General features: G+C 51.4%; 1 protein-coding gene across 9 annotated transcripts in view; it reads left to right on the forward strand.

Moving 5' to 3' along the window:
• The first annotated feature begins 13,833 nt into the window (after window positions 1-13,833).
• The window catches only part of PDGFA (platelet derived growth factor subunit A), a 135,075-nt gene continuing 132,460 nt past the window's right edge, over window positions 13,834-16,448 (forward strand). For all 9 annotated transcript variants that reach the window (XR_007767334.1, XR_007767333.1, XR_007767332.1 and 6 more), the window contains exons 1-2: window positions 13,834-14,250; window positions 15,464-15,560. Coding sequence is in view for 6 of the 9 variants with exons in the window: in XM_050905863.1 (XP_050761820.1) it covers window positions 14,188-14,250; window positions 15,464-15,560 (160 nt within the window). In the remaining 3 variants the exon portion in view is untranslated. The remainder of the gene's footprint in view (window positions 14,251-15,463; window positions 15,561-16,448) is intronic.

Below are 16,448 nucleotides of genomic sequence, written 5' to 3' on the forward strand. Positions count from 1 at the left end.
AAATTTCCATTTGGTGTGAAAGTTTTCAGGGAAAATTGTGAGTTTCTCCTCTGCGACAATCAAAATATTTCATTTTCCAATAGCTACCAACTGTCCCCTGCACCAAAGCGCAAAGGGAGATGCAAACATGAAAGGTCACTTTCTTCAAAAGTGCTCATGAAAAGCTCTGCACGTGTCTCCAGCAGCAATTCTTGTGACCCTAAGCTATCCGTTACCCTCTGAAACCCCTCCAGATAGTCTCTAGACCAGCATGGCACCCACATCTCTCCAGCTCCCACAGGCAGCGCATAGATTTCCATAGGGCACGACTAGGGTGGTGTTAACTGGGGGAGGATTATCTGTATCTGGATTCCACACAGCGACGTACAAAATTAGATTGTTAAAGGGAAGAAAAGCAGAAATATAAACTGAATGAGAACTCTCCTTATGTTGCTGCCAAATATGATCCTTTGGTATCAGCAGATTAACCTAAAAAAATTCTGGCCTCTGATTTTTAATCCGTTTCACGCCCCACCCATCATTACAGGCGAGGCTGGCGGCAGACCTGGACGTGTATCTGAAGTGACAGGACCGGTGTGTGTCCTTAGCAGGGGATGTATGTGTCACAGGGGGTCCCGAAAAAACACCCTTACCTTTCCACCGAGCAGGGTGTGATGGAGACAGGGTGCTGGGACGGGAATGGATGAATCTGAGCTCTGGTTTCAGCCCAAGCAGCAGGTGGGGAAAGGGAAACAGTCCGCACAAGGCAGAAGGCTGCTGCTGCGCTGTTGTCACCGGCACCCCGGGGAGCAAGGGTTATTCCATGTGCTTCAGACCGAGCAAAGCCACACGCTGCCCATTAACCAGTGTGTGTGAGAGCGTCTCAGCGGAGCCCCGGGCAAGACCTGTCCGTCCACCATCCAACACACGCTCCTGAAAACAGCCTTGCAACAACCTCTGGCAGCCAAAATGCTTCATTTTACCAACAGAAAAACAATTACACACCAAACCTCAGTTCCCAGGAGGGCATGACTGAAGGAATGTATTTTGGCCAAAGGGTGGAAATGGATCAAATCTGCACGTTTGCACCCAGCGGCGCAGGCTGTTGGGTGCCGCGCAGGTAAGGGGAGGGCTGTCTGCAGAACAGGGTTCGCCTGGAGCTGCTGCTAAGCTCATTTCTAATGCAGCATTTTCGATTATTTCCTATTCACTTGATACACCACCAAAATAGATCCAGTTCTCCCCTGTTTTAGCCTCTGCTAAAACCCTCAGACCACATCTTCTCCTATAACAAAAAGTATGTGGAATTGGCTAAAAAAGAAACATTCCTGTCCTCACAACACTTAAAAAAAAAAAAAAAAAATCCACTCCTTTCCTAAAGAAAAAATAGCACTTACAAGACTTTATAAAACTGCTTCTGTCCAGAAGGCTCCTGCGTCAGATCGGCTTCGTCCCTTTAACCATTGCTGTGCCAAGCCTCGCTGTAAATTATTAATCATCCCAAAACAGCTGCTGAAAATAGAGGCAAAAGGGAAGGCTTGATAACAGCAATGCGTATGACATAATTTATTTTGATCTTACTGAAAGTCTTTAAGAAAATCTTTAAGAACTTGGGGCAGGACAAGGGAATGATAAAGCTGTAGGGACGCAAGCAGAAACCCAAGCACGAGACCATATGGCCTGCTGGGGGGGACGAACGCAGGATGCCTTCGTTAGACTCGGCGAGTAACTGCGAAAGGGAGAATGAGAGAGAGGGAAATCAAGCGACGAGCTGAACTTGCAAATGTTTTTGGCATGAAATCATGAGGGCAAATGCAAAGCTATCCGCCCACCAGCACATGTGTGGAGCTGCCACTTTATGGGGACAATCCTATATGTATATATAAGGGAGCGAATGAGACAGCAAGGGGCTTTCACGGGCTCTTCACCGCGGAGGACAAGACTCGTGGGCCACGCTACCCCGCTCGTGAGCTCAGCACAGGACGCAGCACTGCGTAATGGCAGATGCTGAAAGGGTGACATGGGTCTTGGGATGAAAGCTGGATAAAAGCACATTTTTGCAGCAATGCAGTGACTCCGGGCAGGCACCCGGCCCCTCACGAGCCGGAACGAGCCCTGCAGATGGGGACGGTTTGCGGGTGCTTTCTGCCCAGCCCTGGGGTGACCCTGTTGCCTGCAGTGCTGGGGAGAGCAGTGCCGAACAGACTCTGCGTCTCAGTTGCGGGGGAGTGTCGGGAAAACCGCACCCAGGCAGAGCTGCCGAGAGAGAGAAGGACATTTTGTTGTGAAGGGGTTTTTCTTCTTCTTAGATTTTTTTTTTTTTTTTTTCAAGCTGCATTTCTTTGAGAGGCTTTGTGGACAGTGTGGGCAGAGCCAAGTGGAAGGAATTTAAAGGGAGAAGCCAGTTCAGGGTCATAGCCCCATATGCGAATATAAACCAAACAATCGCTGACAGTACAAAGCAGATCCCCGGAGCTGACACAGGGCCACTGACGTCTGATGTGGGACCGGCTATGGGGGGCACGCAGGAGCAGCAGCACGCTGGCTGGCTATGTGCATCTAACAGCCAGGAGCACTGAGGGCCATAGGGAGCGTATGCAGCCAAAACAAGGATGAAGGCACGAGATGGACCTGCACGGGGAGGCGAGGCGGCGCAGAGACCTAAATAACAAGCCTGACTCGGCTGTTTTGGTCTTGGCCGTTAAGCTGGGGAGGGAGTTTCTGGGCAGCTTTCCAGTGGGGGCAAGGGGAACCCGGGAGAGAGCAGCTCAGTGAACATGGGCTGAGGAGGGACAACATCCAAGCCAAGAAGCCTTGCAAGGAAAAAGTCATTTGCTCTGTTGCTTTCACATACAGTTGAAGACTTTACCAGTAAGGGGTCTGATGCCCTATCGGACTATTATGGCTTTAGTAAACGAAACGTGGAAGGCTGGATTGCTTTTCTCCTGCTCCGTGTGTAATGACTTCAGTGCCATTTCATAGTCACCTCTTCTCTGGCACCTGCTTCTTTCTAATTCATGCACAGCTAGGTTAGAAAATAACCATCATCAGGAAGGAAGACTATACCGCAAGAAATTGTAGCTTAGTCTAGTATGGCTTTTGGCTCCTGTGTGCACGGCCAGATTTTGTTCTCACACTGTTTTTATCCTAGGGACACTCCAGACACAAATTTCTTACTTGCTTCTTATTCTTTCTACTGATACTTTGGCAAAGTGTCCCTCACCTCCGAGGAGGCTTTCATTAGGTACACGTGGGATCAAAGTCAGCCCTCTGGGACTGCAGAGTTACAGTCTTCCTGAGACTTAGCAACAAGGCTATTTTAAAAATGGCTTGAAAGGTAATTTGGGAGAGAAGGAAATGTCTTTCCTGCGGAAGCCGGCCAGGTGGGCAGCGCTGCAATTAGAATTTCCCTTGCCACAGACCACGCATGAGTACTGCTAGAGCTGCTGTGACCATGTCACCGTTGTGCAGCAGGTGACATTTCACTCTGGTTTGAGGAGACCACCACGTACCTCTTCAGGCCTCCCAGCCAAAGCAGGTGGTGTTTTATGGGGGAAGTTTTTCTGGCGTGACCATACGTACACTAGAAACTGGCCTGAGACCATGAAGTTCACTGTGCTGCATTTTGAAGCAGTGATGTAGAAGTTGAAGACTCCATTGCTGATTCCCAGTCTCTTGAGCCATCTGGCTTCCTAGCACTATTTTATCTTTCTCAAGTGCTGTGAATGCTGAGGCCCTGTTCTGGTGTAATGGCGTTTCAAATTAAATCGACAGCCAATTTGGATTACGCAACCATGAAGCAAAGAAACACAAGACTCAACACGGACAGTCCCTCCCAGCAAAAGGTTTCTGATGACATTTATGGGAGTAGGTGGCTCAAGGCCTTCAGGGGAAATTCCAGATGGATGGGAAAGTAGCAGTGATACAGCAAACCCCTACAGAGGGTGGGACCAGAGGCACATGGTGAACCACCACAGAAGATGTGGTTATGAGATCAGACAGACGGCCTGGAGAAAGTCAGCAGAGATGTGTGGAAACCCAGTGGGCAGCTAGCAATGTGATGCTGAGATGAGCATGAGATGGGAAGGGTGTGGTAAGGTAAACTCCAAAAGACTAAATGCTTGCTTAATGCCAGGAAAAGAAGCAGGTCCATCCTAATGATGTCAAGAGAACACTCCATGCTCTGGGTTAGTCATGCTTTTAAGTGCTGGGCTGAATCTGGGCTGTGTTTGACCCTGCCTCTCCATCCCTTAGAAAGCCAGGGTTGAGTAAGACCACACATCACACCGCACACCTCCGGAGGGAAGTGATTAAGCCATGAATAAGAGATCCACCAGCTGTTGTGCTTTGTGTATGTGCATATGCCATGGAAGTACTGCAACAAACTAAACCTTAGGCCAAGAGAGCCTGGGACCAAAGGTGAGACCTCCATGAAGGACCATGACAACAACCACAAGACTAAAAGCATGAGCAATGGAAACGGACACCATGCTAACATGGATGTTTGAATTTGGCATCTTAATTTTAAACAAAGGAGGACAGAAGAGTATTTTTCAAATCCTCATAAAGTAATGCCCCCAGCTCCCATTTCAGTGGGAGTTGAACATGCACACCTCTTTGATGCCCGTGGGAATTTCTACCTAACTTCAGTATCAGCCCTACAAAGACAAGTGGGGTTTTTTGGTAGAAGTCTACGATAGCTGGCTTCAGATTCAGCCCTTCCTTGTTTCTGAATGGCTTTCATGCCTGGCCACAGAATATTTTTTAAAACATTGATAATTACAGTAGAAGACTAATCCCCAAAGACTTCTACCACTGACTTCTGTAAAAGCAGGATTTTACACTGGAAGTTGCTAAGGGCACATATTTTCCCCAGTGGCTTTGGACTTGGACACAGATCCACCAGTTATGCTTGCTGTCTGCATTCAGAGTAGAAGTGGAGCAGGCATTCAAACAGCATCAGTCCCTGATCTGGCCTTTTTCACTTCCACAGCAGCCACTAAGAGCATCCAGAGTTGAAATGGTGGCATCCCCAACCAGCAGCCCTCATAGCACTCACTGTCCCTGCACTCCAGACATGCCCCGGCTGGAGGAGCATCCCGTCGCTCCGGGGCTGTCCGGGGGTGTTGGAGCAGTTGGGGCTGGCTGGCTGTGGCTTTCGTCTTCTCTGGCATCCACAGAAACTGAAATGAGACAGGAAAGCTATGGCAAAAGATGCAGAAAATAAAGAGACAGAGGCGATCTGGAAACCACAAACTGGGGAAAGGATGGGCAGGAACAAGGAAAAAATGCAGCGAGAAGAAGAAAGAAAGAAAAAGTCATAGCGAAGGAACAGCAGCAATAAACCCTGGGATACAAACAGAAGCGGTTTAATGTTTGTATACATTGTGGCTGGGCTGTTGCCCATGGTATTTAACTTCACAAACTAACCCAGCCATTATACACCGAACGATCGTTAATGCAGCAGATGCAGCCAGACATACACAGGAGTGTGTTAATATAAGGCCTGATGGAAAAAACACCTGCCAGTTTGGCAGGGTGTCTCAGGAAAGATACATGTGGCTCATGTGATTGTGCAGTATTTACAAAGGTATCTGTTGCTTTCTCATCACGCCATGTGTAATTCCCATTTGCCTTAACAGGAGCTTCACACAATGACGGTACAACAGAGACACGGGACTGAAGTTAGATGGAGCTGGTCCCATTTACACTAGCAGAGAAGCTGACGTCTTAAATGTTCTTCTTCTTTTTCTTTTTTTTTCCCATCTGAAATATCTAGGACATGGAGAGGAATTCTCTCTCTACAATAGCTAGGCTCCAAGGCTGCCTTGTTTACAACGGCTTAAGCTTTTATAAGCCTGAAGGAATTGCACTGATGCCACGAAGTTATACAGGGAAGAGGCACTTTTGGAAGCTTATAACAATGTGGCTGCCTTATCCTAATCCCCCATGCCACAGCACTGAAATGGATGTGTGTCATTACTGAAGTCTTAGAGAGGCTGACACACTCTCCTGGCATAAGACGCTCTTACAAACAGAAGACGGGGCCGGTACCGGGCAATTTGGCAGCAGGAGGGGGCCAGGCTGCTTTCAGGAGCATCCCAGGGACGGAGGGCTCTGACTCACATGCAGAGAGCAAACAGCTGCAGTGCTTTAAGACGTTACCACACAGCTGCCTGTCCGGGCTCTCTGCGGGAGGCTGCCCGCGAGCAGAGGCGACCGAATGGGACGGATGCCTGGGCCTCAGCTGTCCCAGCTCAGGGCCCGAGGGGATGCACGGAGAGGGCAGGCGGAGAACTGGAGCAGCTGCAGCGTGGGCACCGACACCTCCACCACAAGCTGGGGAGGCACCTCTGGCACAGGGGCAAAGTGTGATGGAGGGAACACCACTGACTGTGCCAGGAAAACTAATTAGAGCTCATTTGCTAGGACCCTCAGCAAACAGGTTTCTTCTCTGCTTCCCCATTGCTCCATGGGATTTCTTTCCCAGGGTTTGCCCACTTTTGCCTCTCTCCTTGCCCAGCTGTCCTTACTGGAGCTCCAGCATCTCCCACTTCCCGCCTCTCCGCAAGGTGTATGCACAGGAGAAAGCCTCCGGCACAGGTAGCCACGCCACGGGAGCAGGCGGTGGGCAGCCAGAGCTACAGCCAGCCCTACCAGTTAGCCGAGACACAAAGCAGGGATGCAGAGAAAGCTGTTCTTTTATGCCCTGTCTCTTGGCTTTCTTCTTGGCATTTTAAACCTTTTCTGCTCACCTTTCTCTTTTCAGATTTTTTTCTCGCCCAAAATAACTGCAGCAACACAACCCACTGCCTTGCATTTTGTTTTCAGTCTCGCAGTCGCCACTTTATTTTGCCTTTTCTCAGTTTCATGAAAGAACGCAGTCGCATGAATAACAGGATTATTTATCATCCTCTCCCTCCTTGTCCAGGATGACTTGCTGTTTATGGAAAGCACTCGAGTGCAGGAGAGATCGTGCTACAGTTAAACAGACAATGCTTAAAGGGCCATTGCCTGTGCTCTGGTTTAACGTTGTATTCCTCACTGATTTCCAAGAAGGAGTTCTGTATCCAGATTGATGGGTACAGCATCACAAATCACTGCTGAAACATAAACAAATGTTACATTCAATAGGATGGAGAAGATGGTTCTGCACTTCACTTTTTGCAAGAACCAAGAAATTAACTTTTGGTGTAAATGTGGGTACCTGTTCCCTTTTAGCCCAGCAGCGTATCACGGGCAAGAACGTGCTCCTAGTGAACATGCGACGGTGGCTAAGACATCTACATGTGACACAGCCAAATGATGTGACCGCTGTGTGCTTCTAGGAGGTCTGTTGGACCTGGAATGCAGCAGGACAATGCTAAAACTTGTCCTGAGGTGGTGGGTGGCTGAGAAAAAAGAGCTTTGGAAATGGTTGCTCCCAGCTCCTCATCTGCAACTCGGCCACAGTCAGATGGCAGGTTCACTACATAGCTTCACTACGTCCTCTCTGCATTTCTGATTACTGATGTGCCTTGTGGATATAGAGGATCTTTATCAGCCCTTAGTAAGAAATTGCATAAGTACAAAGTATTGAGAATAAGCAGCTGGAAAGCACTAAATTCCCTGGGAATTTCTGCTGAGGAACAGAACACACAACGTGAGTTGCCTGCTCTGCTCTGGCCACCACCATTAGTGGGTCTGCGTGTAACAGCGTGCCTCAAAAGGATGGAAGTGCTCAGAGAGAATTAGCTTTGGGGGACTTCGTTAGCATGGGCTCCATGAAGCCCTCTGGAGAGATACTGCACTGCACTGGGGACTTCATGCATGGGCCTTTGAACAACGTGCAACCACTGAGACCATGTGAGGACCAGGCTGCTGTACTCCTAGATGTAAGAAAATTAAAGAAAAATGTACAGAACTCTACACTGGACTTTCTGTTAAAAAAAAAAAGCAAAAAAAAGAGCAAACCAATCCTTCTATTTGCTCTTCTCCTTCTCCTATATTAACTGGGTTTCTGTGACAAAAAAGGTCAGAAATTCAATTAGGAAACTTCATAGCCATTACAAACATCTGCAGTTCAAAAATAAATTAGCAATTCCACTACAGCAGCCTTCATATCTCCTTTGTCCTTTGGGCACTGCTGGATCCTGCAGTCTCTGGTGTGTGCAGAGCTGAAAATGTGTGTATCATTCTCATGAGTTTTTATTGTAAGGGAGGGAACCTCACCGGACAAATGTGTAATGTTGTAAGAGCAACAAGGTTGCATGGATACAAGAACACAAACGGGGAGGCTTGCACTTTGAGAATACAAATTCTTCAGAAGAACAACTATCTCACTGTGTTTGGATGGAGCGTAATAAAATGGACTGCTCCAAGCTAGGCCTCTACAGGCTTCCAAGCTACAAACAATGAAGAATAATATCACAATTTTATAGTACTTAGCATGGCTGAGTTACATTCTGGATGGTCTCCACAGAATCACTGCGACTGGCTTTGATTTGAGTCAGAGGAGAAGAGCTTTACACCCACATTGCTGAGGAGACATGAGCATACCACGCACAGGACCCCAGAGGCTGAGCCCTGAGCGTACTGCTTTCATTTACAACGTATATCAGTATACCTCAAGCTGGGCTGGTACTTTTACAGTTATTCAGCTGGATGAACTAAGTATTACTGACAAAACACAGCCCATTTTTAATAGCTTCATCCACCAGGCAGAGGATATCCTGCGCTTGCAGCCGCTCCGTTGTCCCATAGGGGTGGAGAGCAGGGAGCAACTTCATATACCCACTAAAATAGCGGCCTGTGCTGGTATGCAAGTGCCCTAGTTTAATGCCTAAACATGGTATCTTGCTACCCAGGCTGGCAGGGCTGCCAGTTCGTACTCCAGCCCTGGAGGTGAACTGTGTGTCACTCAGTAGTGGCTCCTGCAGCAGGGAAGGTCAAACAGCCCCTCGCTTTCAGCCGTGCTGCTGCACCTCCTGGGTAAGAAGCAGCTGGGCAGGGGGGAGAGAAGAGCACGTTAACAAGAGCATTACTAACCCTGTGTCTTTGCTATTAAACCAAACCATTTCTCCAGGGAGAGTTGGGTCTAACCCCCACTGAAGTCAAAAGGGGCAGTTTTGGGGGCAGGATCAGCTCTAGTGGGACCCTGCCCCATTCACAAGAGCGCAAAGCACCTCCAGAAATAGCGTGGCTTCAAGTGTCAACCCGCCTAGGTGGCACGGGCCATGGCTACCCTCTGTGTTCAGGGGCAGGGACATCCTAAAACTTTTCTGAGCCCCTTCTGCTCACTCTGCTTAGCTGAAACCTTGTAGCAAATTTGCATCTTATGACTATTTAAGAAAATTATCAACCGTGAAATCATCTGGAAAGCTGCACCAACAAAAGTTTCAAAGAAAACAAAGCTCAGCCAGAAGGACGGAGCCAGTGCAAGGCTCCAAAAGGAAGAGCTGGAAAAGGAGGAAATAATGTTTGTAGGTGTACCAGCTGGAATAATAACTGTCTTGCTTGTTCTCCTTGCAGCTTTCCTTGCTGCTCTTTATGGGCCAAGTTTCAGGAAAGGGAACGGTTTGCCTGCCACCAGCGCTCTCTGCATTTGTAATCCATTGCCGGTACTTCACCTGCACCTGCGACAGCTTTGTGCCTGTTTCTGTAGGCAGGCAGCAATCGAGCTGCAGAGTGGGAAGATGACCTTCCCCCCCCATGGCCACGTGCCCCTCTGAAGCTACAGGCCAAAGAAATGTTCAAAACCAGAGAGAAACCACCCAACGTGGGGGAGCTTCCTGCCTAGCTTTCTGGATTTTATGTTCTGAACTTTTATCCTTCGTATTATACCGTGTGGCACTGACACCGAACGGTGTGAGTCCAAACGGCTGAGAGTATTTCTTATGGTCCCTTTCCGGAGCCAGGACACGCTCGGCTCTTGGTCCTTTTTCAGCTGCGGTGGCAGGATGTATCCCGCAGAGCATACCGAGCCACTTTGGCCAGCCCCAAACAGCCACTACAATAAAAGCAGGCCACCCTTCCAAAAAAAAAAAAAACCAACCCTTACCCAAACTCATTCTGTTTTGTTAATTTTAACATGATTATCAATGAGGCAAAATCCCCACTAAAATCAAGTCTGAAAAAGACTCAGACAGGTTTCCCAAGACTCCCTCAGCAGGAATGTGATTGCAATGAAATGATTCCTCTTGCAACTTTACGGCTTGTCAGGAGGGCCAAGCAAGCGTCAACATTTCAGCCTGACCTCTGAAATAGTTGCCATGGGATGCAGGTACCATTCTGAAGCCAGCCCAGCGCTCTCTGTGGCCCCAGCCCCCTCCCGAGCACCGCAGCGCCTGCCCTGCCGCCCGTCCCCGGACCACGCTTCTCCCAGCGACCTTCCCGTGGCCCGGCTGCTCTCGTGCATCGCAGCCCCGGCACGCTTCTCTGAAACACGAGTTGGTCCCGCTACACAGCTTGACCTGCGTTTCTAACGACTGAGCCAGCAAAGATTTAAATGAGCTTTGTAGCCGGTGCTGGAAGCCTCATTTGGGGCACCCCGGCGTCATGCGTCACCGCCTGCAGAAAGCACTGGTGCCACTGAAGTAGTTTCATTTCGTGTCAAGGAGCTTCCGCATCCCTTCCCCCACGCCAAGTGCTGTGCAAACCCTGGGAATCCTCCCTCTCAACACTCTGTCATAGTATAATTCTATTATAATTCCTGACATTTGAGGGACTTCTAACAGTACGTGCTTTAAATTGGACAAGCAATATCTTGCTCGCTGCTCTCAGATGAATAAAAAAGCGCAAAACCTAATTTTCTGGTGCTCTGTTCTTTGTACAGATTTTCTTTTAAACCCATAAATACCATCCTGTCACTCTTTCCACATGTATGGCTTGTAGGTATTACATAAAAGATGGTATTTCATGTTTGATGCACGCATGTTTAATAGGCTTGTAGACTGTAGGAAGGTGCCACGCTGAAGTAAAGATGCACTTGTGTGATGTTTTTCACACAGACGTATCTTTGCACGCTTGTGAGGACTTACACGGCACAAATGCATTTTTAGATCAAAAAATAGGCAAGGAGAAAATGTATTGCGTAAGCAGACAGACAACCCAAGTATAAAGTTGTTTGCAGAATCTGTGTGAATTTTATCTACGTTCCCTGGTCTTTGGTCTCTTCTGGGATCTTACATATTTTGCATTATTATCAAATATTTGCAATGATCCATATAAAGAGCCTAATGTTAAAAGCTACTCCAAGTGTAACTCGACCCAGAGGAAAGATGCTTATCTGAGCTCCACAATGACAGATTTAAAAAAGATGCTGATGCAGTATGTTTCTCATCAAATGAGGGAAACGTAAGAAAAATCAAAACTGCACAGATTTTTTTTTACCAATAGATAAAGTAGGAGTTATCTCTATGTTGGCTTTCATAGTGGAATACCACTTGAAAGAGCTACAAATACCCAGCACTTCTAATCCCAGACACGTTAGCCAAGGAAGGAAGGAAGGAGAGGAGTAAATGCTCAGCGAGCCGGTACTGTCAGAATCTATTTCACTGTTTGGTAATTATTTTTTTTTATTACTATGACAACACAGACCATAAGAATTGTTTCTTTAACCCCAGCAAATGATAAGTGCAGAAGGGACTTTTTTTTTTAACTAAAGTCATCACTTTTTACTTCTGCAATGTCAACCGCCGTGTAAGAAAGTGACGGCAACTACCAGAATGACTTGCCCTGGTCTGCCTCCCGCTTGCCCTGCTGCTGGCCAGCACAGCCTGCGTGGATGGGTCTGCTGCAGTGTGGCACTCGGATCATTTTTTTTTAATATCGGGAGGCATTTGAGAATGGCTCCACACTGGCTCAGCATTTTCTGTCTTTAAAGAAAAAAAAAAAGCGCATTCTCCTTTTTAAAGTGCTTCCAAATCTTTTACATCTCTTTTCCTTTTCTCTCTTTTCAACCCCCACCTTTTTTTTCCCCCCCTTGTGGTCCTGGAGACCACCCTGGAAGTCTACATGACATCATGAGAGAGAATTAAACGTACTTGAAAGGCCACTTCTGTTTTGGTGGGAACTTCTATGCAATTGCAAAGTGCCCATTAAAGCACAGGTTGTTTCCTAGAAGCATGTCCAAGCCAGTAGCGTGCAAACCCCTTCAGGGCTTCTAGAAAGCATTCGCTTTTGAAATGCTGAAGGAAATTCAGAGATGAAAGGATAAGTCTCCCTGGCTGTGCATTTACAGTCTATTGTCTTCCATGAAGGATAGTATCACTCCTCAGTTGTGTTATTGCAGTTAATCCACTTAAATGCTATTGGATTTTCAGATGAGCTGAATTCTTTGCATCTGCTATTAAGACGCTTTGTTTAGATGAGAAAGGGCTGTTATTTAAATCACAATGAGTTCAGGGAGATGTCAGGGTGCAGCAGGCACCTTGTGCCAATCCGCGCCGGGGAAAAGGGGGCATTTTCTCTCCGGGGCGGCGGGGAGGGCGGATGCCAAAGGAAAGCGAGCTGCCGCCGCCCGGCTCCGGCACCGATGCTCCGCGGGCTGGCGGGAGCGGGGGGGGGAGCGAGGGAGGGGGGCCGGGGCCGGGGCCGGGGCCGGCTGCGGCGGAGCCCCGGGGCGCCGCGTCTCCGCGGCCGCGGCGGGGAGCCCCGCACCCGCGGATGCCGCAGCCAGGTGCCGCAGGGCGGAGGGCGCCCGCCCCGCCACCCCCAGCTGCTTTTTATTGATTTTGGGGGGGTGCCTTTGTATTACTTAAGGGGCGGTGGGGGGGGGTGTTCTCCTTTGCAATGAAGGCTGCGCTGCAACAGCAGCGAAGAAGCTACGTTAAAAAAAACCCCACAACACAACCCACCGCCACTCTGCCCCTCCCCTTCTGCAAAAGGCAAGCCCCCCCCCACCCCCCACCCCCAAAAAAAATAGTAACAACGATTAAAAAAAACCACCCAAACCCTCCGTGGTCATGGCGATCTCTTCCGCCTTATATAAAAGGCCGGGGCACAAGGTGGATCCCGTAGGGTTCCGCGGCGGCTGTTGCGCAGCAGCTCCCAGCCCTTCCCCGCGCTCCCCCGCCCCAGTGCCGCAGAGGGCCGGGGTGGCGGGCAGGCTGCCCCGCTCCTTCCCCGGCCCCCCCCCGCCCTCCTCCGGCTCCTGGTTTTTTTTTTTTTCCCCTTACATGTGGGCAGAGCCCCTCTCGCCCTGCAAGCAGGGGCTGCAGCTGGCGGCAGCCCCCACTACTTGTTGTTTGTGGGTTTGGTGCCGGGAGTACCGGGAGGAGGGACGGGGGAGGCGCATGGCAGGGAGGGGAGCGGTATATGCTGCTCCTCGCCGGAGCCACGCTCCAGACAGGCCACCGCTTCGGAGCGAGCCCGGGAATCCTCCCTCCGCCAGGAGTTGCAGTTCGTCTCCGATCCCCTTGGGATTTAAACCTTCTTGCATATATATATTTTTTTTTTCCTTCCTCCTCCTCCTCTCTTTTTCTCCCGTGCAAAGTGAAGAAACTGCACCAAGGCAGCCCGCGAGATCCTGCAATATTGCTCCGATTTATCACTGCTGTTATTCGTAATTAATTATCATTTTTAACCTCACCCCAGCCGGGGGGGGGGGAAGCGGGACCATTCTCAGCAAGAGAAACATTTCGATCCGTATCAATAAAGATTTTTTTTTTTTCCCTCCCTCCCCCCCCCCCCTTTTTTTTTTTTGAGAAAGGGGGAGAGGCTGGAGGGCAAGCATAGCGGGGTGGGGGAGAAGCAGGCAAATAGAGAAATCCCTCGGTGCCGGCGCGGAGCGGGAGGCCGCGGCGGCGGGGGGAGGCGGGCCCCAGCGCCGCCCGCCGCGAGGGGGGCCAGCCGCCCCAGACAGGTGATGGGCGTTTCGGCTGCGCTCCGGATCGACTCCTTGGGTTTCACTTTGGTCTGATCTAAGCAAATATGCAGAAGTACCGGCTGGTCTAGTCCTAAGAGCCAAGAGGAGCGAGCGAGAGCGGCAGAAAGGGAGAGCAGCCACGCTCCCGTAGCGAGGGGAACATACAAACAGCGGCAGCGCCGTGATTAAACCACCGCCGCCCCGAGGCAGCCCCGACCCACCCTGGATGCGGAGGACCCCCGAGCCACCCCGCTGCCTTTCCCCTGAGGGATGGTACTGAATTTCTGCGCGGCAGGAGCCGGCCTGCAGCTCCTCTCCATCAGCGTTGCCTTCCCTCCGTGTCTAAAGTGCACTAGACCGCGATGAGGACCTGGGCTTGCGTTTTGCTGATAGGTTTTGGCTACCTGTCCTTTACCTTCTCCGAGGTAGGTGAGAGCGGCTTCCTGCGTTCTCGGTCCCCGGGGGCACGCCGCAGCCGGGGGTCGGGGCGAGCCGGCGGCGGAGGGCAGGGGGGAGCGGGCTGCCCACCTGGGCGCCGCGGGCATCTCCGCGCCCCGGGCTCGCCGGGAGCGCTCGCCCTGCCCCAGCCCCAGCCCCTGCGCGGCCGAGGCAGCAAGCAAGTTGCCATTTCATGCATGCCAGAGGCGAAGGGGAATGACCGTGCATTCCGCTCCGGGGCTGCTGGCTACTCTTCAAAATTTTTTATATATATATATATATATATAAAAAATATGTATATATTCACGCCCCACGGGTGCAAAAGGGCTGCGGCTATTTGCAAACAGAGCGGTGCGCGGAGCCGCCTGGCAGCGGCCGCCCCCGCCGCGCACGGCGCTGCACACAGCCGACCGCGGGCACCGTTAGTGCCGCGGGCAGAAGTTGGTTGAATACCCCCCCCGGCCCCCCTCCCCGGTTTTTGCAGATCAGCCGGCTCAGAGCGGGCGAGGGTCGGGCGGCAGCCCGCCGGCACACGGCCGCTCGGGGACGGAGCTGGGCGCGGAGCCGCGTCTTGGGGTTGCTACAGGTGGTCCTGGTCGGGGCGAGCGCGGTGCTCGGCGCTGCACGGCGACTGTAACTTTTCCCGGGACCGGCTCTGCTTGGCACTGGGAGCCGCGACGTGGGCGCTGGTAGGATGGCGGTGGCCCCGTGGGACACGGTCCTCCTCCTCCTCCCCGGGTCGGGGGAGCCCGCGCCCGCGGTGGACTTCGCGCCCGCTTGGGCAAACTTCAGCAGCCGGCTGCCCGGGGTGGGTTTCCAGGCGTCGAGCGGGGCTCGGGGAGAGGAGGCGCAGCTCTGCCGGGCACACGCTCCGCCAGGCCGGAGCCGTGCGGAGCTGCCCGCCCGGGCGAGCCGTGGCGCAGTTCAGCTGGCGGCGGGCGGCGCGCAGCCCCCGCGGGCGCGCAGGCGGGGGCGGCGGGGAGCGCTCCAGCGCCCGGTGGGGCGGCGGGGGGGGGGATTGTGCGTGTGGATTTTTCCCCTGCTTCGTCCAAACACGTCCAGCAAACACCCTGCACCCTCCGTAAGACCCCAGACCCCTCAAACCCCCAGCCCCGCAGCGCTAAACCCCCGGTGCTGCAGGGGCGTGGGGGAGTGCTGCGCGGGGCTGCGCGGTGACCCGCGGTGTGTGTGTCTTTGAAGGAGGCCGAGATCCCGCAGGAGCTCATCGAGCGGCTGGCGCACAGCGAGATCCACAGCATCCGCGACTTGCAGCGCCTCCTGGAGATTGACTCCGTAGGTAAATTAGTCCCGTCCTCCTTCCTTCCGCGCCGTCGGCCGCCGCCGCCCCGGGGGGGAGGCACCGCGGGCGGCCGCGGCGCAGCGCCCCGCACGCCTCTCGCCGCTCTGGCGGCGCGGCCCGGGCTGCCTCGCCTCGGGGTCGAGACCCGTGCGGGGACCCAGCCTCAAGAGCCAGGCTGCCCTGGGCAGGGGAGCTTTATTTCAAAGGGAGGCGGCGGCCAAGGGGCCGATCGGGAGTTAAAACTTCGGGGGGTTCAGGGTGGAGAGGGACCTAGTGACCCTCTGTGTTTTCAGACCTCTCCGTCTCTCAGCGGAGAAGAATTTCCATAAGGTTTGTTGTTGGTCTTGCATTGCTCTGTTATCTTTAAACTACTGTCCTAGAGGTATTTAAAATATTTGAAACAATATTTATGAATGAAGTAATGTCTCTTCAAGTGCTGGGCTTTATTAAAAGGAAAATAAACTGTCCGCGCTGATTTTAAACAGGAACCTGCATATGAAGCTTACCCTTAAAAATACACTTTTTTCCAAAAGAAAATAGTGCAGGGTTATTTTCTGCATCATTAGGCATGCAAATGGGTGTAGTGAGAACGTGCAGTTCAAACAGATCGTTGCAGCAGTAAATCAGATCTAGAAGCACTGTATTGCTGGGTTTCTTATCGTTTGGTTTCACTTGATGCACTTTGTTCCTGGTGATTTCTTCCCTTAGTTGAGAGAGAATAAACCCGGCACCTTTGATGTGCCCAAGGGAAACCTGCATCTTTCTGAAGAGCAAACATGGAGAAAAATGAATGAGTTCTTGCTTGCGTTGGTACTGGGCCATCTCCTTTTAAACCATATGCTGTGTATTTTTGTAAAGTCTGTGCCAGGTTCAATCACCTTCATT

The sequence above is a fragment of the Gymnogyps californianus genome, chromosome 15 (genome assembly GCF_018139145.2).
Source record: "Gymnogyps californianus isolate 813 chromosome 15, ASM1813914v2, whole genome shotgun sequence".
Taxonomy (NCBI): domain Eukaryota; kingdom Metazoa; phylum Chordata; class Aves; order Accipitriformes; family Cathartidae; genus Gymnogyps; species Gymnogyps californianus.